The 23,339-nt window shown below is 69.7% G+C and overlaps 7 protein-coding genes across 13 annotated transcripts; 3 read left to right on the forward strand and 4 right to left on the reverse strand.

Annotated features, from left to right (window-relative positions):
* Positions 1 to 56: 56 nt before the first annotated feature.
* On the reverse strand, positions 57 to 4,372 carry IL17RE (interleukin 17 receptor E). 2 transcript variants are annotated; one of them, XM_063348230.1, is made up of 16 exons: positions 4,244 to 4,372; positions 4,152 to 4,167; positions 3,465 to 3,623; positions 3,263 to 3,369; positions 3,067 to 3,190; positions 2,852 to 2,991; positions 2,697 to 2,765; positions 2,509 to 2,575; positions 2,240 to 2,427; positions 2,018 to 2,065; positions 1,869 to 1,914; positions 1,622 to 1,770; positions 1,477 to 1,545; positions 1,345 to 1,396; positions 1,166 to 1,267; positions 58 to 944 (listed from the first exon to the last, which is right to left on the reverse strand). In XM_063348230.1, exons 1-16 carry the CDS (start codon positions 4,340 to 4,342, stop codon positions 337 to 339), a joined length of 2,043 nt encoding a protein of 680 aa, XP_063204300.1. In that variant the 5' UTR covers positions 4,343 to 4,372; the 3' UTR covers positions 58 to 336. The 2 variants fall into 2 exon arrangements, with proteins under 2 accessions (XP_063204301.1, XP_063204300.1); XM_063348231.1 differs by lacking the exon at positions 1,166 to 1,267 and having other exon boundaries at positions 57 to 944.
* Positions 4,373 to 4,488: 116 nt separating this feature from the next.
* Positions 4,489 to 5,738, reverse strand: JAGN1 (jagunal homolog 1). The gene is made up of 3 exons (XM_063347999.1): positions 5,607 to 5,738; positions 5,304 to 5,401; positions 4,489 to 5,203 (listed from the first exon to the last, which is right to left on the reverse strand). Exons 2-3 carry the CDS (start codon positions 5,390 to 5,392, stop codon positions 4,741 to 4,743), a joined length of 552 nt encoding a protein of 183 aa, XP_063204069.1. The 5' UTR covers positions 5,393 to 5,401; positions 5,607 to 5,738; the 3' UTR covers positions 4,489 to 4,740.
* Positions 5,739 to 5,771: 33 nt separating this feature from the next.
* Positions 5,772 to 7,695, forward strand: RPUSD3 (RNA pseudouridine synthase D3). Its single transcript, XM_063347943.1, has 9 exons — positions 5,772 to 5,843; positions 6,193 to 6,260; positions 6,351 to 6,395; positions 6,489 to 6,585; positions 6,674 to 6,781; positions 6,857 to 6,941; positions 7,014 to 7,140; positions 7,227 to 7,366; positions 7,457 to 7,695. Exons 1-9 carry the CDS (start codon positions 5,779 to 5,781, stop codon positions 7,634 to 7,636), a joined length of 915 nt encoding a protein of 304 aa, XP_063204013.1. The 5' UTR covers positions 5,772 to 5,778; the 3' UTR covers positions 7,637 to 7,695.
* A 34-nt stretch (positions 7,696 to 7,729) lies between these two features.
* Positions 7,730 to 12,150, reverse strand: TTLL3 (tubulin tyrosine ligase like 3). 6 transcript variants are annotated; one of them, XM_063347940.1, is made up of 11 exons: positions 11,628 to 12,150; positions 11,441 to 11,544; positions 10,987 to 11,319; positions 10,710 to 10,838; positions 10,503 to 10,617; positions 10,282 to 10,389; positions 9,845 to 10,013; positions 9,610 to 9,758; positions 9,282 to 9,528; positions 8,765 to 9,200; positions 7,730 to 8,686 (listed from the first exon to the last, which is right to left on the reverse strand). In XM_063347940.1, the coding sequence occupies exons 1-11, from the start codon at positions 11,842 to 11,844 to the stop codon at positions 7,964 to 7,966; spliced, it is 2,730 nt and encodes a 909-aa protein (XP_063204010.1). In that variant the 5' UTR covers positions 11,845 to 12,150; the 3' UTR covers positions 7,730 to 7,963. The 6 variants fall into 6 exon arrangements, with proteins under 6 accessions (XP_063204010.1, XP_063204009.1, XP_063204008.1 ...); XM_063347939.1 differs by having other exon boundaries at positions 7,730 to 9,200; XM_063347938.1 differs by having other exon boundaries at positions 9,282 to 9,758.
* A 317-nt stretch (positions 12,151 to 12,467) lies between these two features.
* ARPC4 (actin related protein 2/3 complex subunit 4) lies at positions 12,468 to 14,644 on the reverse strand. Its single transcript, XM_063347944.1, has 6 exons — positions 14,397 to 14,644; positions 14,044 to 14,162; positions 13,583 to 13,694; positions 13,407 to 13,502; positions 13,093 to 13,263; positions 12,468 to 12,684 (listed from the first exon to the last, which is right to left on the reverse strand). Exons 1-6 carry the CDS (start codon positions 14,397 to 14,399, stop codon positions 12,679 to 12,681), a joined length of 507 nt encoding a protein of 168 aa, XP_063204014.1. The 5' UTR covers positions 14,400 to 14,644; the 3' UTR covers positions 12,468 to 12,678.
* Positions 14,645 to 15,233: 589 nt separating this feature from the next.
* Positions 15,234 to 17,883, forward strand: TADA3 (transcriptional adaptor 3). Its single transcript, XM_063347942.1, has 8 exons — positions 15,234 to 15,440; positions 15,562 to 15,812; positions 15,983 to 16,088; positions 16,285 to 16,426; positions 16,593 to 16,696; positions 16,787 to 16,896; positions 17,031 to 17,216; positions 17,297 to 17,883. Exons 1-8 carry the CDS (start codon positions 15,234 to 15,236, stop codon positions 17,487 to 17,489), a joined length of 1,299 nt encoding a protein of 432 aa, XP_063204012.1. The 3' UTR covers positions 17,490 to 17,883.
* Positions 17,884 to 19,431: 1,548 nt separating this feature from the next.
* On the forward strand, positions 19,432 to 23,314 carry CAMK1 (calcium/calmodulin dependent protein kinase I). The gene is made up of 12 exons (XM_063347744.1): positions 19,432 to 19,524; positions 20,072 to 20,185; positions 20,907 to 21,038; positions 21,299 to 21,373; positions 21,443 to 21,581; positions 21,685 to 21,811; positions 21,907 to 21,982; positions 22,078 to 22,190; positions 22,304 to 22,382; positions 22,476 to 22,563; positions 22,664 to 22,790; positions 22,865 to 23,314. The coding sequence occupies exons 2-12, from the start codon at positions 20,100 to 20,102 to the stop codon at positions 22,918 to 22,920; spliced, it is 1,098 nt and encodes a 365-aa protein (XP_063203814.1). The 5' UTR covers positions 19,432 to 19,524; positions 20,072 to 20,099; the 3' UTR covers positions 22,921 to 23,314.
* The last annotated feature ends 25 nt before the right edge of the window (positions 23,315 to 23,339 follow it).

A 23,339-nucleotide genomic window follows, 5' to 3' on the forward strand; every position in this document is an offset into this window, starting at 1 on the left:
ACGGCATCCCGAGGGACCTCCCGGGGTCCCGGGCTCTTCTCGGGAGCAGATCCCTGTGTGGAAATAAGGCTGCCCCTGTCCGGGACAGCCCCTCCGCTCCCGGCCCCGGGGAACAGGCTGGACTCTGGCCCCTGCGGCACGTCCCGTGGCCGGGGCCAGCCCAGCTCAGGCCCCCCGCAGCACCCACGGCCCCTGCCTGGGGCACCCCACGGGCAACCCACGGCACCCCCTCCTGCTGCCACAGCCAGCACGTTCAGCCGACCTCCATGACGGGGCCCCCTGCCCTCACCGGGGGGCTGCCCCCAGCAACACCCATCTCAGCCCCGGCGTGGGTGCTCAGGTGTCAGCAGCCGCTCCGGGGTCCCGGGGTGGGGGGCTGCCCTCCCCGGCCCCCGCCTCCAGCAGCTGGTGCAGGAGCCCTTCTGCTCTGCCCCGGCGGCAGCGGCGGCGGGCCGGGGGGCTGCCCCGCAGGGCACCCAGCAACCCGGGCAGCTGCTGGGGCAGGCGGTAGGTGGGCAGGGGACGGAGGGGCCGGGGAACGTCGCGGGGGCTGCAGAGCCGGCTGAAGTAGGCCAGCACCCAGCCACCGCCACGGCCCCCGGCCCCCAGCTCCCCATGCAGGCAGGCCATGGCTGCCCCAAAGACATCATGGGCATCCCCGGGGACGCCACCGGCCGCCCCAACCCGCCACCGGCGGAAAAGCTGAGTGCTGCCCCGGCTCCAGAGGAGGAGGACGGTGCCGCGCTGGCGGCCCACGCGGCCCCGCTGGGCGTAGAGCCAGGGCAGGGCACCTGTGCGCCCCACGCACCCCGCTTCCCACAGGTCCAGGCGCACGTCACAGCCCAGCCCCCTGCGCAGCCGCTCAGCCAGGGCACACACCAGCCCCAGGTGCTCCTCCGAGTCCGGCGAGTACAGCAGCAGCACCGGGCGCCCGCCTGGGGCACCTGTGGGACAGAGGGAACAGCAGTGACAGCCCTGCCCTGAGCCCCCCTGGCATCCCCCAGGGACATCCTGGCATTCCCCAAGGGCATCCCAGCATCCGAGCACCCACCGCCCTGCACCATCACCCTCGGACCCTCTGCAGCCCAGGGAGCTGTCACCCCCCAGCACCCCAGCCCCATGGCCACTGCCCCTCCGTCCCGCAGCCCCCTGGGGTGCCCCTCACCATCAACCGGCCTCCAGGTGCCGCGGCAGTTGAGGAGCAGCACGGTCACCACCAGTCCTAGCACCAGTGCCAGCCCTAGCAGCCCAAAGTGCCTGCGGGAGACTGGGAGAGGGATGGTGCCATGAGGGGTGTCTGCCCATGCCCACCACCTGCCTTGGTCCCCCGGGACCCCCACTCACTGTCAGGACAGAGCAGCTGCTTCCGAGCAAAGCGCACGTCCGAGCGCCACACCTGGTAAAGGGGATGGGTGAGGGGGGACCAGATTGTGGCCTCCCCCCGTGGTGCAGATGCCGGCGTGGGGGTCACCTTACCAGCACGCAGCTGCCCAGGACCTGCACCGGCAGCAGCAGCGCCAGCTCCCCTGGGGCAGAGCCCTCCAGCTGCAAAGCACAAGGGCAGGGTCAGTGTGGCTCAGTCCCCCCACCCCATGTCCCCCCCCAGCCCTGCGCCACTCACCTGTGTGACGGTGTAGAGGGGGGCCTCGGGCTCACACTGCCCGCCCCGGCGCTGGCAGAGAGTTGCGCTGAAGGCCGCGGGGATGCTGGAGGTGAGGCGCAGGCGCAGCTGCAGCCCCCAGGTGCTCATCGAGACATTCCAGGCGGTCTCTGTGACCACCAGAGAGAGAGGGGTGGCTCGTGGGGTGCTTGAGGGGATGAGGGGTGCAAGGGGCCCCAGGGCAGGGCTGTCCTCAGCCTCAGCTCACCTTGATGGTGGGGACACTCCACGTGGCTGCTGTTCCCGTAGGAGAACTGGGGGGAGCAGGGGACAACGGAGAGGCCAAATGAGCCACTATCGCCCACCGCTGCCTCCAGCCCCTTCCCAGGTGGTCCCCATCCGCCCATGGGGGCTTACCCGAAAGCAGAGCTGGGGGTGCACGTCCACCTTGTCCAGTGTGTATGCCTGGTGCGGGCAGAGAGCATGTCACTGTCCCAACTCGCACAGCCCATGGGCACCCCGGCACCCGCCCACCACCCTTGGGGAACCCTGGGGTCTGGTGGGTGCCCCAGGAAGGGACACAGCCCTGCACCCGCCTGTGCTGGTGCCCCACCGCACCCCAAAGCCAGGACCCCTCACCTGCTCCTCCTCGCTGGCCGTGGAGTTGGGGATGTCGTGGCAGGGTGCAGTCTCGTCTGCTGCCTCCCTCCAGCACAGGGTGGCCCGGGGGTGCAGGGGGCAGCTGGCACTCAGCACCATCGCCATCTGGTCCTTGCTGCTGGCGCTGTAGTCGTGGAAGCGCACCGAGGACCACAGCTCAGGGCCATCTGCAGGGCAGCACATCAGCGGGGTGTGGGGACAGCCGGGGGGACCCCCGGGACCCAGCTCCCCTCCCCATGGGCACTCACAGGTGGCCGGCTGGTCACGGAAGGGGCAGTGCTTGCTGCGTGGGCTGTCGTGGTGGGGGTAGGAGGCCTGAGGGAGCAGAGCGGGGTGGTGAGGGCAGGATGTGCCCCCACCCCCCTGCCTGCCCTTGCTGCACGGGCAGATACAGCCAGGGAGAGGGGCCTGGTGGCTGTAGGGGACGGTGACACACCTCGACGCACAGGCAAGGCACCAGGAACTCGTATGGCAGTGAGACACGGTGGCCCCCCGGCACCAGCACCTGTGGGCACAGAGGCAGCATCAGCTGGCAGGGAGTGTGGCCCCCAGCCCGGAATGGGGGTGGCCGGGGGGGGCTGGAGTTGTTACCTGCCGGTGGAAGGGCCGGGGCAGCTCCTCACACTCCAGGGCCAGCTGGTGGCACAGCCGCACCATCAGGGCAGGGCCCTCGGGCACCCACACCTCGATGGCCCGCTCCTCAGGGACCCAGGTATGGGTGAAGACAGGACCTACGGCGCAGGCGGGGAGTCAGACAGTGCCAGGGTCCCCGCTGGGACACCCCCCGGTGTCCCCCCCAGCCTCACCGGGCAGCTCGGCGGCAAGCAGGTGGCTGCGGCTGATGGCCAGACCTTGGTCAGGGATGGTGCGGAGGGAGACGACGACCTGCCGCCCGCTCTCCGCCGGGAAGCAGTCGAACTGCACCTGCCACTGCGGGGAGCGGGGGGATGAGTGGGATGTGTCACCCCGGTGTGCGGCCCCACGGTACCGCCCCAGACTCACCGGCGAGCTGCCCGGCGTCTGCTGCTGCCGCCACACCTGCAGCCAGCCGGCGCGGTTGGAGCCCAGCTCCAAGAAGTTGAGCTGCAGCCCACGGACGCCACCGAGCCCTGAGAGAAACCAGCGCGGGGCAACGTCGCGGGTGGGACGATGAGCCCCCCCCGTCTTCCCCCCCTTTCCCCAAGGAGGGGACACGGCCCCGTACCTGCGGCGGGCAGGGCCAGGCGCACCCGCAGGCAGGGCTGGCAGGGCTGCGAGGGCAGGCACAGGCGGGCCCGGCTCAGCGCCAGGGCGGGCGGCTTCAGCGGGGGCGGCCCGGTCCGGGCTAGGCGGCGGCAGCGGGGACGGCTCAGTGTGCTGTCGGCTGGCGGAGGGCAGGGGGGAGAGCAGAGAGAGAGGGGCGGCCGTGCGCCGGGGGTCCCGCCGGTACCGAGAGCCCCGGAGTACCTCGGAAGGGGGGAAGCCCCGGGGAGGGGGAGACCCAGGGACTGGAAGGACCAGGCGGGGGGAGCTCTACACACCGGGAGCCCCGTGCGCCGGGGGCCCCGGGGAGGGGAAGAGCTCGGCATACCGGGAGCCCTTGGAAGGGGGGAGCCCCGGGAAGGGGGAGTCTCGGACAGGGCGGGGAGCTCGGCACACCGGGAGGACCACGCACCGGGAGCCTTTGGAAGGGGGGAGCCCCAGGAAGGGGGAGTCTCGGACAGGGTGGGGGAGCTCTGCACCCCGGGAGGCCCGCGCACCGGGAGCCCTGGGGAGCGGGAGTCCTCGGAACTGGGAAACCCCGCGCCCCGGAGACCGGGAACCCCCCTCGCCCTGCAGGGTCCGGTAGCCCCGGCCAGGGGGAACCCCGGGCTCGCAGCCCTGCCCCGATTCCGGCCCCGCCGCTACTCACCGGTGGCCCGGCACTCCTGCAAGCAAAGAGACGCGGTGAGCGCGGCGCCGACCGAGCCCCCCCGCTCCGCCCGCTCCCCTCCCGGTGCTCACGAAGTTGGCGGAGACCCGCAGGCGGGTGACGGCGGCCCCGATGCCGGTCCCCAGCAGGAGCAGCGCGGCGGCAGCGGCGAGCAGCACCGGGCGCCCCATGGCGGAGCCGCCGCCGCCGCCGCTGCTCCCCGCCCCGCCCCGGGCCGGCCCCACCGCATTCCTCCGCCGGCACGTGTGGCCCCGCCACCCCCCCACCGCGGCCGGGCGGCGCTTCCTGCGGCGCAGACACGCGTGGAACCGTGGAGAGTGGTTTATTTCCATAGGGCGACACGCAAAGGAAAGCGCGGGGTGGAGGGGGGGCAGCGGGGAACCTCCACGGCCCAAGAGCTACCCCAGCCCCGGGGACTGTCACACATCCCCCCCCCCCCCCACCGTGTGTGAGCCATGGCGTGGCTCAGTCACCCACGTTGGTCCCCGTGGACCCCCACCCACCGGAGCTGCGCCAGCGCCGCCCCACTGGGGCCCGGCTGCCGAGCTCCAGCCCTGACGGAGCCCGCTCATTTCTTCTTCTTCTCCTGCGTGCTGGTGAACCAGGAGTCCAGCAGCTTCTTGCTGTAGTAGAGCTGCCAGCCGTGCACCTGGGCAGCCACCACCACCACCAGGTACATGACGGAGACGGCCGAGAAGCCGAAGATGAAGCGGTAAGCTTTACCATGCCGGTAGAGCTGCTGCGCCATGGGGAACATCTCCATGGCCCCGTAGATGAGGGGAGCCACCGAGAAGAGGCCGGTGCTGATCATGGAGAGGACCAGGTAGCTGATGTTGTTGCGGGGGAAGGAGAGGAGGCCCAGGAGGGAGGGCAGGATGCTGAGCAGGTAGGGGTACTCCCACTGGTAGGGCATGGCCACCTGGTCGTGGGGCAGCAGCTTGAGGTGCCCCACGCACATCTGGGCCAGCAGCAGCAGCCAGATACCCACATGCGTGTAGATCAGCTTCTTGATCTCCGACTTGAGGGACACGCTGGGGAGAGAGCGCGGGGTCGTCAGGGCCTGCCGGGGGGGGCTGCCCCCCCCGGACCCCCAAGGTGGTCGCCGGTCCCCTGCAGCGGCGGGACACCCACCTCATCTGGTAGTGCGAGGCCACCCGCTCCCGGTGCTGGAAGTCGCTGCCGTCGGTGCCGGCGGCGCGGGGACCCCCGCGGGAGGCCATGGCGCTAACCTGGGGAGGCGCGGCGTCAGGCGGGAGCGGCCCCCCCACCAGCCCCGAGCACCCCCGGCCCCCGCCCGCAGCCGCGGGCTCCAGCCCCCCACTGACACAGCCCCGGAGATCCCCTTCCCCCGACTGCCCTGCCCCCGGCCCGACCCCCCGGGCGGGCTGACACCCCCAGGGACCCCTCCCCGCCGGACCGGCCGCCGCACCCCACCTGCCAGAGGGACGCTCTGCCCGCACTTCCGCTTATCTATGGCCGCGGCCGCCGGCGCTGAACGCCTGGGCGGCCGCTCTGTGCCCTCCGGAGGCCCGCTTATCTATGCCCGCGGCGGGGCGCTCTCCCCCCCCTCCCCTCGGCCCCGCCTCCGCGCATGCGCGGTGCCGCCATGGCGGGCGGGGGCACGGCCGCGCGCGTCCTGGGGCGCGCGGGACAGGGGGCGCGCGCAGTGGGGTCAGCGGAGGCGCGCGTCGGGGGCGGGGGGGCTGCGTGGGGGGGGGGGGGACGACGACTGGGGGGGGCACACGCGTGGGGGGGTGCAGAGGGGCTGTGGGGGGGCGTGGGAGCGGGGACACGCGTGGGGTCACGCGTGGGGACAGAGGCCCGCGGGATGCGCGTGGGGGTGCGGGGACACGCGTGGGGAGGGCAGGGCGGTAGGCGGGGGGGTCAGATTGGGGGACGCGCGTGGGGCTGCGGGGACACGCAGGGTGGGGTGCAAAGTAGGGGGGGGGGGATCTCGCCGGGGGTGTGTGTCCCGGGAAGGGAACCCACCCGTGCCCCCCGCCCACTCCACTCCCCGCAGGTGGGGGCGGCCGCTGGGCCCCGAGGAGACGCTGGGGCTGCTGGAGGCCTCCGTGGTGCACCGGGAAGGTACCTGGCGGGGGGGGGGGGGGACAATGGGGGTGCTGGTGTGGGGGGGACAATGGGGTGGCCACATCCTGACCAGCCGTCCCCTCCCAGGAGCCCTGCTGGCGCTGAGCAAGCCCCCCGGCCTGCCCGTCCTGGGTGAGTGTGGGACTGGATGGGGGGGGGGGGGGGGGGGTGTCCAGCTGGAGGGGGGGGTCCCAGCGGACGCTGACCGCCCCCCCCTCTCCCCAGGACGCCCCGGGGAGCTGAGCCTGACGTTGCTGCTGCCGGCTCTGCGCCGGCGCCTGGGGCTCCCCGCCGAGCTCCACGTGGTGAAGGCTCCCACCAGGTAGGGTTGGGGGGTCCCGGGGGAGGAGGGGGGGTCAGGGGGTGCCAGCCCACCCCCCACGGGGCCTCAGCGCTGCCATGTCCCACAGGGAGTGTTCTGGCGTCGTCCTCCTGTCCAGCTGCCACCGCGCCACCCAGCAGATCCAGCAGTTCTTCACCGATGCCCGCCGGAGGGGCCGGTACCCCGCCACATACTGGTGAGTCCCTGGCCCCTGCCATGCTGACGCTCGGGGGGGGGGGTCCCGTCCCCTCCTGACCCCCTCTCCCTGCAGCGCCGTCACCGTGGGAGTCCCGGCGGAGGCAGAGGGCGAGATCCGTGCCGGGCTGTGCTGGCAGCAGCAGGGTGACACCACCGTGGTAAGGGGGTGCCGGGGGGGCTGGGGGCGCGGGGAGTGCCCCGGGGGGGTGCTGAAGGCTGTACCCCAACAGGTGGTACCGGTGCCGGCCCCGGGGCGCCGCAGCCTGGCCAGGAAGGAGGTGAAGAGCACCCTGACGCGCTACCGGGTGCTGGGTGCCGCGGGGGGTTGCGCCCTCCTCCAGCTCCAGCCCAGGACAGGTGAGTGGCCCCCCAACTCCCCCCCACCCTGTACCCCTCCATCCTGCCGGCGTGGTCCCACTGCCCCCTCCCTGGTTCCTCCCCAGCCTTCCCGGAGCAGCTCCCGGTGCACCTGACGCTGCTGCTGTGCCCGGCCCTGGGCGATCACCAGCACTCGTCCCGCGTGGGGAGGGTGCTGGGGGTGCCCTTCCTCCTGCCCCCCGAGGCCGCCCCCACCCGCACACAGGTACGTGGCCGGGGTGGGTGCTGGGGGGGGGGGGGGGGGAGCTCAGCACAGCCCCCAGGGACCCCGCTGAGCTCCCCCCCACCGTTGCAGGTGCTGGACGACGAGCTGCTGTCCCGGCTGGGGCTCTCCCCGCAGCAGCTCCGACGCCTCCCGCTCCATATCCACCTCCAGCAGTTGGTGCTGCCCCAGGGCACACTCTGCGCCCCCCCGCCGCCCCCCTTCCTGCGCACCCTGCGCCGCCTGGGGCTGCCCCAGCACCAGGAGCCCTGATGCCCCCCCACCCCAACCCTCTCCCCCTTTGCCACCCCATTAAATCCCCACCGGGGTGGCTCAGCACCCATGTCTTTTGCCATGCACAGAACATGTTCCCCCCCCCTGCCCAGTGCCCATGGCATTGCTGGGGGCACCAGCCCCCTCCATCCTGAGTAGAGCTGGTGACAGCTGGTGTCACCACTGCCACGGCCCACTCTCTGCCCCCCGGCCAAGGAGCTGTCATGGTGGCCCCGGTTCCTGCCTGCAGCCCCTGTCCCCGGTGCAGCCCTGGCTGTGCCCCCACACTCCCCCCTTGCAAACAGAGGGACGGAGCCAGGGTCCCTGTCACAGACGTGTTTTGCGGCCCCTGCGGGGTGTGGGATGGGTGCCCCCACCTGGCAATGGGCTCCAACTGGGGCAGGGGGGAGCTGAGGACCACCCTGTCACCCCAGCTGGGACGGGCAGCGTGCTGTTCCCTCCTGGGTGTCCTTCAGTGTCACAGCTCTTCTGCCTCCCCTTGGGACCTGCCGCGTGCCTTCTCCTTGCAGCGGGGCCCGGCTGCCCCGGGCAGGGGCACAGGGGCCAGACATTGGGTGCCAGCCCAGGGGGGTGCAGCACTCCGACAGGAGGGTTGGGAGGGGGCCGGCCAACAGGACCCCAGGGGCTGCCGGGGACTCCCCGGGGCGGTGGGATGGGCACCGTGGGCAGGGAACGGACATCCAGCCAGGGCAGAGCTGCTGGGGGATGCTGGAGGGAGCGTCTGATGGATGGCAGCCCCCGGCTCCTGGCACAGCAGCGTGGGGGCTGTGATGGTGCTGGGGGGGCAGAGGCGGGGGGGAAACGGTGGCTCCATCGCCCCAAAGGAGCTGCCTCCCCAGGCGCTGCTCCCCGATGGGGGACCTTCGTGGTTTTGCCTGAGGGGCTGGGGGGCACGAGGGGCTGGGGGGCACAGGGCGCAGTGGTGGGGGGCTTGCCCTGCGATCGGTGCCGTGCCAGCTTGGGCTTCTTCAGGGAGTGGCCTTGCACCATCAGCTTCAGCCCCACGTATGGGGGCACGGGCACGGCCGCCTGCAGGGGGACATGGTGGGGAGTGGGGGCTGGGGGTGCCGAGGGGGTTGTGCCTACCCCGCAGCCCCCCCAGCCCACCTCCTTGTAGATGAGCTCAAAGGCACCGGTGGGGCAGGCGGGGTTGTCCCTGCAGTCGATCACCACGCGCAGCGTGTCCCGCTGGACGCTGGCACACAGCCGGCGGGTCACCGCCGAGGAGGGGGCCATGGTGGGGCTGGCGTTGATCTCCAGCAGCCAGGGCTGGCAGTCTTCCCCGAAGATGAAGTCGGCCCCGTAGAGCTCGAAGCTGCCCTTGCGGTGCTCCACCAGGTCCTGGGCGCTGCGCAGGGCACCCACCACCGCCGCTTTCATGCCGGGCACCATCACCTGGTGCCAGGCCCCCCCCAGCCCCACCTGTGCCAGGTACGCCTGGAGCTGCCGGCAGGACCAGGTCTGGTCGGGGGGCAGTTGGGGGTGCCGACCCCGCGCCAGCCTGTACCGCTTCTGGATGGAGACGTTGCAGAGGTGGCGGGCGCTGGGGTGGGGAGAGCGGGGCTGGGTCAGGGGGGTGCCAGGGTGCTGGGGTGGGGGGTGCTGGGGTCGGGGGGGCACTCACGGGTCCAGGTGGTGCAGGGAGAAGGGCTGGGAGCAGAAGCGCAGGTAGCTCTCGCGGTAGAACCAGACGGTCAGCGGGTTCCAGTCTGTCACCAGGAACCATTGCCGGATGTCAAATTTGGTGCCGAAGATGAGCAGCGGCCGCTCCACGTACTTCTGCACCACCCACTCGCCCACCCGCGCCGAGGGTGCCACGCAGACCCCCGCCAGCCGCAGCACCTCCTCCAGCCGCGCCGCGCAGACGATGCCTGGGCAGGGGACACGGGGTGACGGTGGGACCCCTCCGTGGCAAGGAACGTGTTCTCCCTCCTGGCTTCCCCCAGCCTTACCTCTGCCACGGGACTTGGCACCGGGTTTGAGGATCCAGACGTTGCGGTCGCCCTCCATGCCGAGCTGGGGCAGCTGCCCAGCCAGGCGCTGCAGCAGGGCCCGGCACTGCTCCCGCTGCGCCCCGCTCAGCGCTAGGCCAGCCCCCTCGCTGCGGGATGGGGCAGGGGGGTGACACGGGGGGCTCAGCACCGGCCCCGCCGCGGTGTCGCCCCCCCCATCCCGCTCGGCACTCACTGCACCACGCGGTAGTAGTCCTGCAGGAAGCGGTTCCAGTCGGTGCCCACCGTGGGGGGGGATGGGGGGTCCCCGTCGATGTCCTGGTGCCCCAGGGTGCTCAGGTGCTGCCCACACACCTGCAGGGCTTCCTCCACCAGGTGGGGGGGCAAAGGGGGCCCCGGCCCTGCTGGGGATGACATGGGGTGAGGGACGTGGTTCCTGGGGACCTGCTGTGCCACCCTTGGGACCATGGCACAAAGCCTCCCCACGGGACAGGTGGCTTTGGGTGCACAGGGATGGGGTGGGGTGGCAGGGGGGACAAAGCACAGGGTGGGCTGGCAGGAGGGAGTGGGGGGTCCCAAGCCACAGCCCTGAGCAGAGGCTCAGCCCCCAGATGTGTCCCTGACCCCACACTCCCTGTCCCCCTTCTCCCAGGCCAAGCTCCACGCGCTCACCTGGCTCCTCGCTGCATTTCGGGGGCTGCTCCATCCCCGCCAGCACGTCCATAGCCCCCTCCGCAGCCACTTTGAGCAGGCTGCGAGCTGCCGTCAGGTGGAAATCTTCTGCAAGGGCGGGGGGGGGCCATCATCCCTGCCCAGTCCCAAGGAGGACACAGTGGGTACTGGGAGCACTGGCGGGGACAACATCCCCGGGGGTCACGCCGACCCGAGCTCACCGATGAAGGCTTGCCGCTCGTCCGCAGCCCTCAGCCGGTAGCACCGGGGGAAGAAGGTGTCGGGGTCGACTTGGTCGAACCAGGGCAGGTTTCGCAGGTTTTGGCACAGCCCCTCCTGTTTACAGTAGGGTGGCAGCCCCTGCCGGATGCCCCCCCCCCCCCCACTCCTGTTGTGTGTCCCCCACCCCGGGGGCTCCAGGCACCCACCTTGGTGGTGAAGGCGCCCACCCGTGCGTAGTGGTTCACCACCTGGTCCTGCTGCAGCAGCCAGCAGTCAACGGCACTGCAGCGGTTGGTCCAGATGAAATATGGCACCTGGTCCCGCACCAGGCGGGACTGCGGGAGGGAGAGGGCTGGGATGAGGCACGGACCCCCACAGTCCCACCCTCTCCCCCTGCCCCAGGCTGTGCCCTGTGCCTGGGGGTCCCTGGGGAAGCGTGCTGGGGGCTGTGGCAGAGCTCAGCCCTAACCCCCCCCACCTAACCATGAGGTTGTGGATGGCTTCGGGGTCCTCATCCCATCGCTCTTCCTCCTCCTCGGGTGGTGATGGGGAGTGCAGGGGCTCTGATGTCCCCTGGGAAGGCTGCGCCCCACAGCATGCTGACCCCAGCTGCGGGTCCAGCGCTGCCTCCCCCTGCTCAGCATCATCTCCATCGCCTGCCTTCTCCTGAAGCTGCGTCTCCTGGCTGCCATGATGCCACTCCGGCCGGCTGCCTGCCTTGCCTGCGCCCCCAGACTTCTTCTCCACCCAGCCCCGGGCCCGCAGCAGGCTGCGGATGATGGGGTAGGGGCCCTGCACCATGAAAATCTTCTTCTCCTGGGGAGGGACCCGAGAGCTCAGCCTGGCCCCGTTCCAGCCCCTCTGGCTCAGCTCTCCCCCCTGAGCCATAAATGCAATAAAAGCAGGTACGTGCCGCAGGGGGGTTCAGGCCCCTCACCTTGATGGCCCTTTCCACTTGCAGCCTGGCCCTCTGGAGCTGCTCAGGGTCTAGTGAGGGGTGGTGGCGGCCACGGTGTCCAGTGGTGGCTGGTGCTGCCTGCCCTGCAAGGCCAGCCCCAGCTGAGCCCGCTGTCCCCATGTCCCCAGCCCCGTGGGGTGGGCAGGGAGGGGGAGAAGGCTCCTACCTGCCTGCCTCTGCCCGACCGAGCCGAGGGTCCCTGTCGCAGCATCTGCCGACCCACCCAGCCTCATACCGGAGTCCTGGCTGCACTGTGCACCCCCCAGGACATCCTGCTGCACACTTGTCCCCAGCCTGGCAGGCCCGGGGACAGACAGGACATCTGCCCCAGCAGCGGCCTCCCCAGCCAAGCGCTGTCCCTGGCCGGGGGGCTGTGTCCCCATGGTGCTGCCCTTGCTGGGGCACCGTCCCACGGTGGCCTGAGGGTGAGCGGAGCTGCAGGTGGCTCTGCCTCCTCCAGGAGCCAAGCGTCCCCTTGCCCACCGGGGGCTGAGGTGGGGGCGCAGCGCAGGACGCAGACCCCAGCCCCGGCACTGCTGGGACAGCAGAGCCCCGGGCCCAGCCACCGCACTGGTTCCACTGCCTCAAAGGGGCACAAACACCAGACCCCCAGTGCCACGCGTGCAGCCCCCCCGTGCCCACATCCCCTGCCTACGCCCCCACCCAGCTCCCCACTCAAACCTCACAGACCCCCCCTCCACCCCCCTCCAAACCCTTTTGTGCCCCACACCCGGAGAACCCCTCCCTCAAACCCCCTTGGTGCCCCCCCAGCCCCTCTTCAAACCCTTCCATACGCCCCCCCCCCCCCCAACACTCCCCATACCCCTCCCCTTCTACCCCCGGCCCTGCCCGCACCGTTGGGGCCACCCCCGTTGTTTGCCGTTGCCATGGCGACCCGCCACGCCCCGCCCCCTGGTGCCACCAGGCCCCGCCTCCCCCCCCCATCCCCCGTCCCCGTCGCCACAGGTCCCCCCCCCCCGGGGTTCGGCGGGAGGGAGGGAGGGAGGAGGCGGAGGCGGCGGTTACAGCAAACGAGACCGTTTTAAAAAACGAGACGAGACAGTGGCAGCGACCGGGGGCCGCTCTGCCGCAAGCGGGGGCTGCTCCCAGCACGGCCGCCCGCCCCGGCGAGGGTCCGCGGGGGGAGCGGGAGCAGGCGCAGGCACGGTGCCCGGCGGGCACAAGCACTGGGGAGCCACGGGGTCCTGCACCACGGCCTAAAACTGGAAGGCGAGAGGAGAAGACACGCGTCCGTCAGTGCCCGCCCGCTGCCTCCCTGTCACCAGGGAGGGAGGCCGAGGGCAGCCGCCGCTCATGGAGATCCAGCCTCAGCTTCTCCAGGGGACTGCACATCCCATCGCGGCAGCCACCAAAAGGGCCACGTCCCCCGTGGCTGCTGCCCACCCCCGAGCGCGCTCTCGGGGGTCTCAATGCTGGCACTTCAACAGCAAAGGGGGTGCAAGCACCCCGGGCACCCTCCCCGCCATTCCCAAGAGGTTACTTGGGCAGAATGTCACCACCGTCCCCATAGATAGGACGGAAGGGCTCTGGGCACAAGGGCCACGCTGGCTTTAAGCCCCACACCCCACTCCCGAAAAGGGGACCCATCTCCTCCCGGTTCAGAGCCTCACATTCTTGAGGAACTCCTCTGCCACGATGCGGGCCCTGGCGTTGACAGAGAGCTTCATCTCGCTGATCTCTTTGTCAATCTCCTCCATGAAGTGGATGACAAAGTCCACCAGTTTGTGCTTGTACATCTGCTCCGTGTGGAAGTTTGTGATCAAGAAGCTGATGTCATAGCCCTGGGGAAGAGAAAAGCAAGCGCCCTGGGGATGAGCACCCAGAACACCCACCATGCGACCTCGCATCCCAGTTCCGCACCGGAGCCCCCTCCAGTGCCAGGAGCGGAGCCGGGAGTTGCTCTGCCCCCTCCCTGTCACCTCACCTCCACGGGCTTCCTGCGCAGGATGAAGAAGTTCTCAGCCCTCATCATCATGAACCGCATGAATTTGTGGCACAAGATCTTCTCGATCTCGTCAGCCTGGGGAGAAGAAAGGGAAGTGAGGCTTCCCCCATGCCAGGCATGAGCTGACAGCCCACTGCCCATGGCCACCACCTCACCTGCTTCACCGCGATGCTGACACGCACGGAGTTAATGGAGCCCTCGATGAGGACCTTCTCCTTCTCATTCCTGCTGATGATCACCGGCTGCAACAGCAGCTCTTTGCTGCTCCTGCGAGCAGAGGAAGGGCAGGACTGACTCAGAAAGAAGCATTTACTGGTCAAAATCGGGGACGGGGAGCGCACAAGCGGGGAGCCACAGGGATCGCAGAGATGTGGAGGTTTTGCTTCATACTGCGACATGATACTTTCTGCCTCCCGCAGCTGTGCGCCCCCAAGGTGGATCCCAAGCTAGATCCCCCTCTTCCCTGCAGCTCCTCGGCTCCCTGCCGGCACCAGCCCTGTGACAAGGGGCAGCAGCTGGCGGGTGCGGAGGCCCGCCGGGCTGTACCGGCAGCACGGCGGCAGGGAGCCGTCCTCCTCACGGTGGCCCCCCCTCCTTCCCTCTCCCGCCCCCGTACCTGACTTCCACCTCGGGCTTGTTGTGCCGCTCCACCACCTGCGAGGAGAAGTTCTCCAGGCACAGCGCGGCCTGCAGCGTGGCGCGCACCGCGTTCAGGTACGGGCGCAGCGTGGCGGTCTGCGGGGACACGACGGTGTCAGCGCCACGGGACCGGGCCTGGGACCGGGTCCGGGACCGGGTCCCGCCGCCGGCCCCCCACAGCCCCCCCCGATCTTTCTCACCCCGCCGACGCCGACGCCGACGCCGACGCCGACCCCGACCCCGACCCCGACCCCGACCCCGACCCCTTCACCCCTCCCCGCCGCCGCCGCCCCAGCCCCCACATCCCCGGCCCGGCGCCCCCCGCCCTACCATGGTGGCGGCTGCGGTCCGGTCCCGGCAGGCGGAAGTGGCCGGTCCCCTCTTCCGGGATGCACGGGACCTCCCACTGCGGCGGGAGGGGGACGACGGCAGACTCCCGCCCGGTACCCAAGGCCCGGGTGGCGGCGGAGTGGCCTCCCTGCGGCACAGAGCGGAGATACGACAGTGCTGGAGAGCGGCGGCGGCGGCGGCCCGTGGCGGCGGAGGGATCCCGCACGGCTTCCCCCGCGCCCTGCCACGCTTGGTACGCTCCTGTCATCGCTTCCATATTAGGAAACGGAGATGGAGGGCGGGCCGGACCAATGAGCGGCGGGCGCTGGGCGCGGCTGGGCCAATGGGAAAGCGCGGGGCGGGGCGCCCGCCGCCGCCGCCGGGGGCCGGAAGGGGTGCTCGGCCTAGGCCCGGCCCGGCCCCGCGGCGCCGCCCGCCCGCGGCACCCGCTGCCCCCTCGGCCTCCCTCCGGCCTCTCGCCGCCTCCTCAGCGCCCCGGTGCCGCCCCCTGCCTTGTTCCCGTGATCCCGCCCGCTTCATCTCAGCGCCCCGGTGATCCCACCCCCCGGTTTCCCCTCAGCGCCCCGGTGATCCCCCTCACGGTTCCCCTCAGCGCCCCGCTGACCCCCCCCGGTTCATCTCAGCGCCCCGCTGATCCCACCCGGTTCCCCGTAGTCCCCTGGTCCTCTCCCTTTCCTCTCATCTTCCCCTGTCCCCGGTCCCACCATAGCCTCCCGGTTCCCCCAAATCGCCCCGTGCCCCGCTCTGTTCCCCCGTAGGCCCCCGTGTCCCCCCTCGGCTCCCCCGGTGCTCCCCCGGTGCCCGATCCCCACCACCATGAGTGAACTGAAGGACTGCCCGCTTCAGTTCCACGACTTCAAGTCGGTGGACCACGTGAAGGTGTGCCCCCGGTACACGGCTGTGCTGGCCCGCTCGGAGGATGACGGCATCGGCATTGAGGAGCTGGACACGCTGCAGCTGGAGCTGGAGACGCTGCTCTCCTCCGCCAGCCGCCGTCTCCGCGTCCTGGAGGCCGAGACACAGGTGTCAGGACCGCAGCCGTAGGGTGGCTCCCTGTCCCGCTCCTTCCCGCCAAGGGGCTGCCACGGGTCCGTCCCTGCCCAGTGCCGGCTGCGGGATACAATGAGGCATCGCTCTCTTCCAGATCCTGACGGACTGGCAGGACAAGAAGGGTGACCGGCGGTTCCTGAAGCTGAGCAAGGACCACGATGTGGGCACCTCTGTCAAACATGGGAAGCCCAAGAAGCAGAAGCTGGAGGGCAAAGGGAGCCACGGGACTGGGCCTGGCCCTGGCCGGCCCAAGTCCAAGAACCTGCAGCCCAAGATACAAGAATACGAGTTCCAGGATGATCCCATTGATGTGCCTCGCATTCCCAAAAATGATGCTCCAAACAGGTGCGTGGGTGTTGGGGGAGCGTTTGGACCGTCAGTCTCTTTCCTTGCAGCACCCAGTGTCAGGGCTGCCTCTATCTCAAGGGAAGAGGTGCTCCAGGGGGATGGGGGGAGCATGTCGGGTCCCGCAGGCTCCCCTGCAGCTCTCCCTCACAGTTCATCCATCCTCACAGGTTCTGGGCATCGGTGGAGCCGTACTGTGCCGATCTCACCAACGAGGAGGTCAGAGTCCTGGAGGAGCTACTTAAGCCACCAGAGGATGAGGCTGAGCATTACAAGGTGAAAAACTCCAGAGCCCACCCAGAGCCCCCCTTGCTCCATCCCCTACTCTCTCTCCCCGATTCCTCCCAGCCTTCAGCTGCTCCATCCCTCCCATGCCTCACAGCGAGCATTTCCTCCCCGGGGATGATGCCGGGTGGGAGACGGGAGGCGAGGCAGGGGGTTCCAGGAGCTGTGCCAAGCCCTGCTCCCGCAGATCCCGCCGCTGGGGAAACATTACTCCCAGCGCTGGGCTCAGGAGGACCTGCTGGAGGAGCAGAAGGACGGAGCCCGGGCGGCAGCTGCTGCTGACAAGAAGAAAGGCGTCCTGGGGCCGCTGACCGAGTTAGACACCAAAGGTGCCTCCATCCCCACCCGTCCCTGCCCGGTGTGAAGCGGCTGCGAGCACCCACACCCTGTGGAGCCGGGCCCGGCCCCGCACCCCTGGGGCAGAGGCTGCCCTGCCCCGCTGCTCACCTCTGCATGTTTTGCGGTTGTTTTTTCCCCCTTCCCGCTTCCTCTCAGACGTTGATGCCCTGCTGAAGAAATCGGAGGCCCAGCACGAGCAGCCGGAGGATGGCTGTCCCTTCGGGCCCCTGACGCAGCGTCTCCTGCAGGCTCTCGTGGAGGTGAGTGGGCTCCGTGGGGCTGTGCTGTGGCCTGGCCCCGTGGGGCAGCACCGCCACGGCCTGGCGCAGTGACCCTTCCCTCATCGCTAGGAGAATATCATCTCCCCCGTTGAGGACTCCCCTATCCCTGAGATCGCCGGCAAGGACTCGGGAGCTGATGGTGCTGGCACATCTCCCCGCAGCCAGAACAAGCCCTTCAGGTGAGCGGATGAGGTGGCCCCGGAGCTTGGTGCTGCCTGTGGGGACACTGAACACGTTGGTGGCTTCCTTGCCCCAGCGAGTCGGGGGCAGCAAAGGGTGCGTGGTGGGCAGCAGCTGCTCTCTGCGCCGGCAGCGTCCCCCACACCAAGTCACTGGAGGGGCGGATCAAGGAGGAGCTGGTGGCCCAGGGCCTGCTGGAGTCGGAGGACCGGCCAGCCGAGGACTCGGAGGACGAGGTGCTGGCCGAGCTGCGCAAGAGGCAGGCGGAGCTGAAGGCCCTCAGCGCGCATAACCGCGCCAAGAAGCACGAGCTGCTGCGGTGAGCACAGGCAGGGACGGGCATGGGTAGGGAGCTGTCTGGCAGGGACTGACATCCCCGTCTCTGTGTGTCCCCCCCAGGCTGGCCAAGGAGGAGCTGCACCGGCAGGAGCTGCGGCAGCGTGTCCGCATGGCCGACAACGAGGTGATGGACGCCTTCCGCAAGATCATGGCCGCCCGGCAGAAGAAGCGGACGCCCACCAAGAAGGAGAAGGACCAGGCCTGGAAGACCCTGAAGGAGCGGGAGAGCATCCTCAAGCTGCTGGATGGGTAGCGGGGGCTGAGGACCGCCCCCCTCTGCCACAGATCTCAGCAGCCGGGGTGGTGGCTGTGACCCTGTCACCCGCAGGGTGGTGGCATGCCCGTGCCCTGCCTGCGTGGGACAGAGGGGGCGCAGCCCCCTGCATGCCCAGGGCCTGCTCAGCCTCCCCACCCGGGTGACAGTCCCAGCTGCTGTCCCCTCCACGGACGCAGCTGTCACCGACCCAAGCTGGGGACCGCATGGAGGTGCCAGGGTCCTTCCTGGGAACATCCCCCCACCCCCGTGGTCAGTGGCTTCCGCTCCCATTTCGTCGTTGTCCCCCCACCGTGCTCCTCCTGTTATTTTGGGAGGGTGACATCAGCCAGGCCACTGCGGGGGGGGGGGGCGGATGTGGTGGCTGCTGCGGTGCGGCTCCCACGGTCCTCTGTCCCCTCCCCACTGCCCCGGAGCGGGGGAATCCTGGCTCACACGGGGCTGGGTGGGGGTGGGCAGAGCCGGGGGGGCGCGGCTGGGCTTTCCATGTACCGGTGTTTTCTGCTGCCGTGCGTGGGCAATAAAGACAGCCCGGTACAGGCGGTGGTGTGGTGGCCTCGGGGACACCATGGGGGCTGGCAGGGGGGCTGGCAGCCGTGGGGCAGGGTGTGGGGTGGGTCCTGGGGTGGGGGGAGCTGGGAGGGGGGGATCCCTGGGCTGGGGGAGGAGTGGAAGCTGCCAGGGCTGGGGCTGCCCTGCAGGGGTGCCCCACTTGTGTCTACCCAAGGGACCCGCTGGTGTCCCCCCAAGGGGCCTGCTGGTGTCTACCCAAGGGACCCACTCATGTGCCCAAGAGACCCACTGGTGTCTGCCCAAGGGACCCACTGGTGTCTGCCCAAGCCACCCACTCATGTCATCAAGGGATGCAGTTGTGTCTACCCAAGGATTCCATTCATGTCCCCAGGCAACCCACTGGTGTTTGCTCAAGGGACCCATTCATATCCCCAAGGGACCCACTCGTGTTCCCAAGGGACCTACTTGCGTCCACTCAAGGAATCCACTCATATTCACCCGACGGACCCACTCGTGTCTGCCCAAGGGACGCACTCATGTCCCCAAGGAACCCACTGTTGTCCCCCCAAGGGACCCACTCATGTCCCCAATGGACGCACTTGTGTCTACCCAAGGAATCCACTGGTGTCTGCCTAAGGGACCCACTTGTGTCTGCCCAAGGGATCCACTTGTGTCCCCAAGGAACCCACTGGTGTCTGTCCAATGCACCCACTCCTGTCCCCAAGAGACACACTGGTGTCTGCCCAAGGGACCTATGCGTGTCCCCAAGGAATGCACTTGTGCCTACCCAAGAAATCCCCTCGTGTCCCCAGGGAACCCACTTGCGTCTATTCAAGGAATCCACTCGTGTCCACCCAAGGGCCCCACGCGTGTCCCCAAGGGATGCACCTGTGTCTACCCAAGGAATCCACGCGTGTCCCCAGGGAACCCACTGGTGTCTGCCTAAGGGACCCACTTGTGTTTGCCCAAGGGATCCACTCGTGTCCCCAAGGAACCCACTGGTGTCTGTCCAATGCACCCACTCCTGTCCCCAAGAGACACACTGGTGTCTGCCCAAGGGACCTATGCGTGTCCCCAAGGAATGCACTTGTGTCTACCCAAGGAATCCCCTCGTGTCCCCAGGGAACCCACTTGCGTCTATTCAAGGAATCCACTCGTGTCCACCCAAGGGCCCCACGCGTGTCCCCAAGGGATGCACTTGTGTCTACCCAAGGAATCCACGCGTGTCCCCAGGGAACCCACTGGTGTCCGCCCAAGGGACCCACTCGCATCCCCCCCCCGCCGCCCCACGCGCGTCCCCCACGCGCGTCCCCCTCGCTCACGCGTGTCGCGCGTCCCGTCCCCCCCGTCCCCCCCCCCCCCCCCAATCGGCGGCGGCGGGCGCGCGCGGCCCTGCCCCTCCCCGTGACGTCAGGGCCGTCCGGCGGCGCCGCCGCCGCCGCGCCGGGAGGAGTCGCCGCCGCTCCGCGCGCGGGGCCCCGGGGCCGCCGCCGCGTTCTCGGTAAGGGCGGGGACAGGGGCGGGATGCCCACGCGCGGAGACGGGTGACACCCCCCCCCCCCCCCCCAAAAAAAAAAAACACCCCCCGCCGCCACACACCGGGGCTCGGTCCAGGCTTGCACCCACTCGGGGTGCCCAGCCCCGCTCCCCACGCGTGTGCCGCCCGGTGTGGCGGTGGCAGCTGGGACCGCGGGTGGGGACGGCCACGTACCCACGCGTGGCTTCTGCCCCTCCCGTTGCCAGCCCGCCCCGCGCCCGCCCATAGGGCGGGCGCGGGGCGGGCTGGCAACGGGAGGGGGCCCACTGTGTGTCGTCCGTACCCCCCCCCCCCCCGCCGTGGGACACCCCACGCCGAGATTCCTGCGTGGGAGGGGTCCGTAGCAAAGCCACAGAGCTTGTCCCCATCACCCCATGATGACAACCATCGACCCTCGGGCACCCCGTGTGCCGGTGTCCCCTCGCCCCACGGCGTTCTGTGTCGTCGTGTCCCCCCCCCCGGCCCGCCTTTCAGAGCACGCTGACCGCCCTTGTCCCCACTCGTGTCACAGGTGGGAGTGGGTGGCCCCACGGGGCACCATGCCGCTGGGGCGGGATGGGCCCAGCTGGAAGAAGAGGACAGAGGACATTCGGCGCATCTACGACTTCCGAGAGGTCCTGGGCACGTGAGTGGCAGGCAGGATGGGGTCGGTGGAGGTGGCGGGGGGGGTGTGTGTGTGTGTGTCACACTGGTGACAATCCACCGGTGGTGCCGAATCCGGTGTCCCCTCCGGCTTTGCCAAACCCGCCGCGTGGAACCGCACCAGCTCAAATATTGGCACAAGGCAGGGGCCGCCGCGCACGTGGCATACAATGGCCCGTTATCGGGTGCCTGCCACCTGCCTCCGGTGCTGGCCGCTCCCCCGTGCCACTGTGCCGGACGCCGTACGGAGGGTGCCCGTCGGTGGTCCCCCGGCCGGCAGAGGGGTGCCCGGCGGTGCCCGAAGCTCCGTAAGGCTCTTAGGCTGGATTAGCGGGTTAATTACGGCAAGGCTTAGGGCCTGGTGGGGTGCAAGCACGCTGCTCGCCACCTGCCCCACCTGGGTGACGCCACAGGGGCTGCCGAAACCCACCCAGGGTCTCATCCCTGGCACGGCTCGTCCTGGGCTGCTGGCAGCACCACGGTGTTATCCCAACTGATAAGGGGACGGTGCAGCCGTGCCGGGAGATGCCTGGCACCCCGTCCCCAGCAGGGCCCGTGTCCGGCTCCCGCTTGCTTTTCTCCTATAAATAGCTGGGATTTCTGCCCGTCGCCATGGCAATCATGGCGCAGCATCGGCGGCTCCAGCCGGCAGCACCCCCTGCCCATCTCACCCCTTGCCCCCTCACCCCCCCCCCCCAACCCAGGGGGGCCTTCTCCGAGGTGGTCCTGGCGGAGGAGAAGGCGACGCAGAAGCTGGTGGCCATCAAGTGCATCGCCAAGAAGGCGCTGGAGGGGAAGGAGACCGGCATCGAGAACGAGATCGCCGTCCTCCATAAGTAGGGGCTCTCCCTGTGTGAGGGTGGGGGTCCCGCTCTGCGCCCGCACCCCCCCCCGCCCCCCCCCGCCGACACCCGGCACAGCTTCCCGCTGCCCAGCACCCATCACCGGGTGTTATCGGCAGCGCCCGAAATAGCCGGCAGCGCGTGACGCCCCACAGGGCTGAGCCTGGCTGCTCCCTGTCCGGTGGAGGCTGGGGTGGGGGGGGCCAACCAGGAGCCCCCCTCACCTTCCCCCCGACGCTTCCCAACGCCCCCAGGATCAAGCACCCCAACATCGTGGCCTTGGATGACATCTACGAGAGCAGCACCCACCTCTACCTCATCATGCAGCTGTGAGTGACGTCAGGGGGCCCGGGGGGGTCCAGGGGGGCCGTGCTGACCAGCGCTGCCCGACCCCGCAGGGTCTCAGGGGGGGAGCTCTTCGACCGCATCGTGGAGAAGGGTTTCTACACCGAGCGAGACGCCAGCGCCCTGATCCGGCAGATCCTCGACGCCGTCAAGTACCTGCATGACATGGGCATCGTCCACCGTGACCTCAAGGTGAGCGGGGAGGGGATGGGGACACAAAGCCCCCCATCATGGTGGTGGGGACAGACGACACCCTAGCGTCACCCCTCCTTGACACCCCCCTCCCTCCCCGCAGCCCGAGAACCTGCTCTATTACAGCCTGGACGAGGACTCCAAGATCATGATCAGCGACTTCGGGCTGTCGAAGATCGAGGGCTGCGGCAGCGTCATGTCCACAGCCTGCGGCACCCCTGGCTACGTGGGTGAGCGCCTGCCAGGGACTGCCACCACCCCGGCTGCAGGGTCGGGGTTCTCCCCCGGGGTTGGGGTCTCCCCTCACCCCTGCCATCCCCCCCAGCTCCCGAGGTGCTGGCGCAGAAGCCCTACAGCAAGGCAGTGGATTGCTGGTCCATCGGGGTCATCGCCTACATCCTGTACGTACCCCCCCTCCCACCCTCCTCCCTTCCGCGGGGACTCATCCCCCAGGGACCACCCGGGGCCAGCATCCCCCTCCCCGCCACCCCCCCAGGCTCTGCGGTTACCCCCCTTTCTATGACGAGAACGACGCCAAGCTCTTCGAGCAGATCCTGCGGGCCGAGTACGAGTTCGACTCGCCCTACTGGGACGACATCTCGGACTCGGGTGAGCCGGGACCACTGGGGTGGTGGGGGCTGGGACGCCAGTGCAGCGTCGCGGTGGCCAGGGCGGGGGACAGTGGGTGCAGGCGCTCATAGCTGCTCCATACCCCATCCCAGCCAAGGACTTCATCCAGCACCTGATGGAGAAGGACCCCAGCAAGCGCTTCACCTGCGAGCAAGCCCTGCAGCATCCCTGGTAAGGGGGGGCCTGCCAACATCTCCCTCCACCGGCTCACCCCACAGCAGCTGTGGGGCAGGGGGACCCCTACTGACCCTCCTCCCATTCCAGGATCGCTGGGGACACAGCCCTGGACAAGAACATCCACCAGTCAGTGAGCGAGCAGATCAAGAAGAACTTTGCCAAGAGCAAGTGGAAGGTGAGTGCGGGGTGCTGGGGGTATGTGGGGAGTGTTGGGGGGGTGCAGGGGTTCCCCCCAGGCACCCTGTGCCGGGTGACGGATGCTGTGGGGTCAGCAGCAAGCCTTCAACGCCACGGCGGTGGTGAGACACATGCGAAAGCTGCAGCTGGGAACCAGCCAGGAGGGCCCTGGGCAGACGACTCCCACCAGCCCTGGCGAGCGGCTGCGGGGGGGCAGCAGCAACGGTGAGCCCCTACTCAGCCCCCATCCTGCACCCCCCGGGGCTGCCACCAGGCTCTCACCCCGCTCCTCCTCGCAGGGTCAGACTGTGGGCGCCTGCCTGCCAGCAGAGCTCAGCGCCTCCCGCCAGACTGAGCACGGCCCCCACGGCTGCATCACGGGGGGGGGGCTGGGAAGGAGGGTCCAGCCCTCCTGTGGGCACAGCATGGGGTGGCGGGGGGGGCTGCAGTACTGGAGCAGGGGGCACCCTGCCCTGCTCGCCCTGTCTCCCAGCCCCCGGTGTGTGGGGCTGCCCCCCGCCACAGGCTCGCAGCAGAGCTCTGCATCGGGGCAAGGGCAGCCCCCAAAAGCACCTCCCTCCCTCTCCCCCCTCCCCCCGGCTCGGGGCTGCGTCCCGGGGCCTCCTCCATCCCTCCCTTCCCCCCACGCCTGCCTCGGCACTGCCCCACACCCCCCCAGCATGTTCAAGGAGAATTTTCCAAATGGATGTTTCTATTTTATTGCTTGTAATAAAGGCAAGAGGCCAACACCGCTTGGCTTGGCTCTGCCCTGGG

The sequence above is a fragment of the Chroicocephalus ridibundus genome, chromosome 10, assembly GCF_963924245.1.
Source record: "Chroicocephalus ridibundus chromosome 10, bChrRid1.1, whole genome shotgun sequence".
Taxonomy (NCBI): Eukaryota; Metazoa; Chordata; class Aves; order Charadriiformes; family Laridae; genus Chroicocephalus; species Chroicocephalus ridibundus.

Coding starts and splice junctions, on each gene's coding strand:
- RPUSD3 (XM_063347943.1), top strand. CDS start 5,779: ATGGCGGGCGGGGGCACGGCCGCGCGCGTCCTGGGGCGCGCGGGACAG. Junction 5,844..6,192: donor CAGGGGGCGCGCGCAGTGGG/GTCAGCGGAGGC, acceptor CACTCCCCGCAG/GTGGGGGCGGCCGCTGGGCC. Junction 7,367..7,456: donor CCGCCCCCACCCGCACACAG/GTACGTGGCCGG, acceptor CCACCGTTGCAG/GTGCTGGACGACGAGCTGCT.
- ARPC4 (XM_063347944.1), bottom strand. Junction 13,695..14,043: donor AAGCCCGAGGTGGAAGTCAG/GTACGGGGGCGG, acceptor CTCTGCTCGCAG/GAGCAGCAAAGAGCTGCTGT. Junction 13,264..13,406: donor TGCGCAGGAAGCCCGTGGAG/GTGAGGTGACAG, acceptor TCTCTTCCCCAG/GGCTATGACATCAGCTTCTT.
- IL17RE (XM_063348230.1), bottom strand. CDS start 4,342: ATGGGGCGCCCGGTGCTGCTCGCCGCTGCCGCCGCGCTGCTCCTGCTG. Junction 2,992..3,066: donor GCTTGCCGCCGAGCTGCCCG/GTGAGGCTGGGG, acceptor CCTGCGCCGTAG/GTCCTGTCTTCACCCATACC. Junction 1,771..1,868: donor GGAGTGTCCCCACCATCAAG/GTGAGCTGAGGC, acceptor TGGTGGTCACAG/AGACCGCCTGGAATGTCTCG.
- TTLL3 (XM_063347936.1), bottom strand. CDS start 11,844: ATGGGGACACAGCCCCCCGGCCAGGGACAGCGCTTGGCTGGGGAGGCC. Junction 11,320..11,440: donor AAGTGGAAAGGGCCATCAAG/GTGAGGGGCCTG, acceptor GTCCCTCCCCAG/GAGAAGAAGATTTTCATGGT. Junction 9,759..9,844: donor GACTACTACCGCGTGGTGCA/GTGAGTGCCGAG, acceptor CCCATCCCGCAG/CGAGGGGGCTGGCCTAGCGC.
- CAMK1 (XM_063347744.1), top strand. CDS start 20,100: ATGCCGCTGGGGCGGGATGGGCCCAGCTGGAAGAAGAGGACAGAGGAC. Junction 20,186..20,906: donor TTCCGAGAGGTCCTGGGCAC/GTGAGTGGCAGG, acceptor CCCCCAACCCAG/GGGGGCCTTCTCCGAGGTGG. Junction 22,383..22,475: donor CAAGCCCTGCAGCATCCCTG/GTAAGGGGGGGC, acceptor CTCCCATTCCAG/GATCGCTGGGGACACAGCCC.
- TADA3 (XM_063347942.1), top strand. CDS start 15,234: ATGAGTGAACTGAAGGACTGCCCGCTTCAGTTCCACGACTTCAAGTCG. Junction 16,697..16,786: donor TCCTGCAGGCTCTCGTGGAG/GTGAGTGGGCTC, acceptor CCTCATCGCTAG/GAGAATATCATCTCCCCCGT. Junction 17,217..17,296: donor AAGAAGCACGAGCTGCTGCG/GTGAGCACAGGC, acceptor TGTCCCCCCCAG/GCTGGCCAAGGAGGAGCTGC.
- JAGN1 (XM_063347999.1), bottom strand. CDS start 5,392: ATGGCCTCCCGCGGGGGTCCCCGCGCCGCCGGCACCGACGGCAGCGAC. Junction 5,204..5,303: donor GCCTCGCACTACCAGATGAG/GTGGGTGTCCCG, acceptor CTCTCTCCCCAG/CGTGTCCCTCAAGTCGGAGA.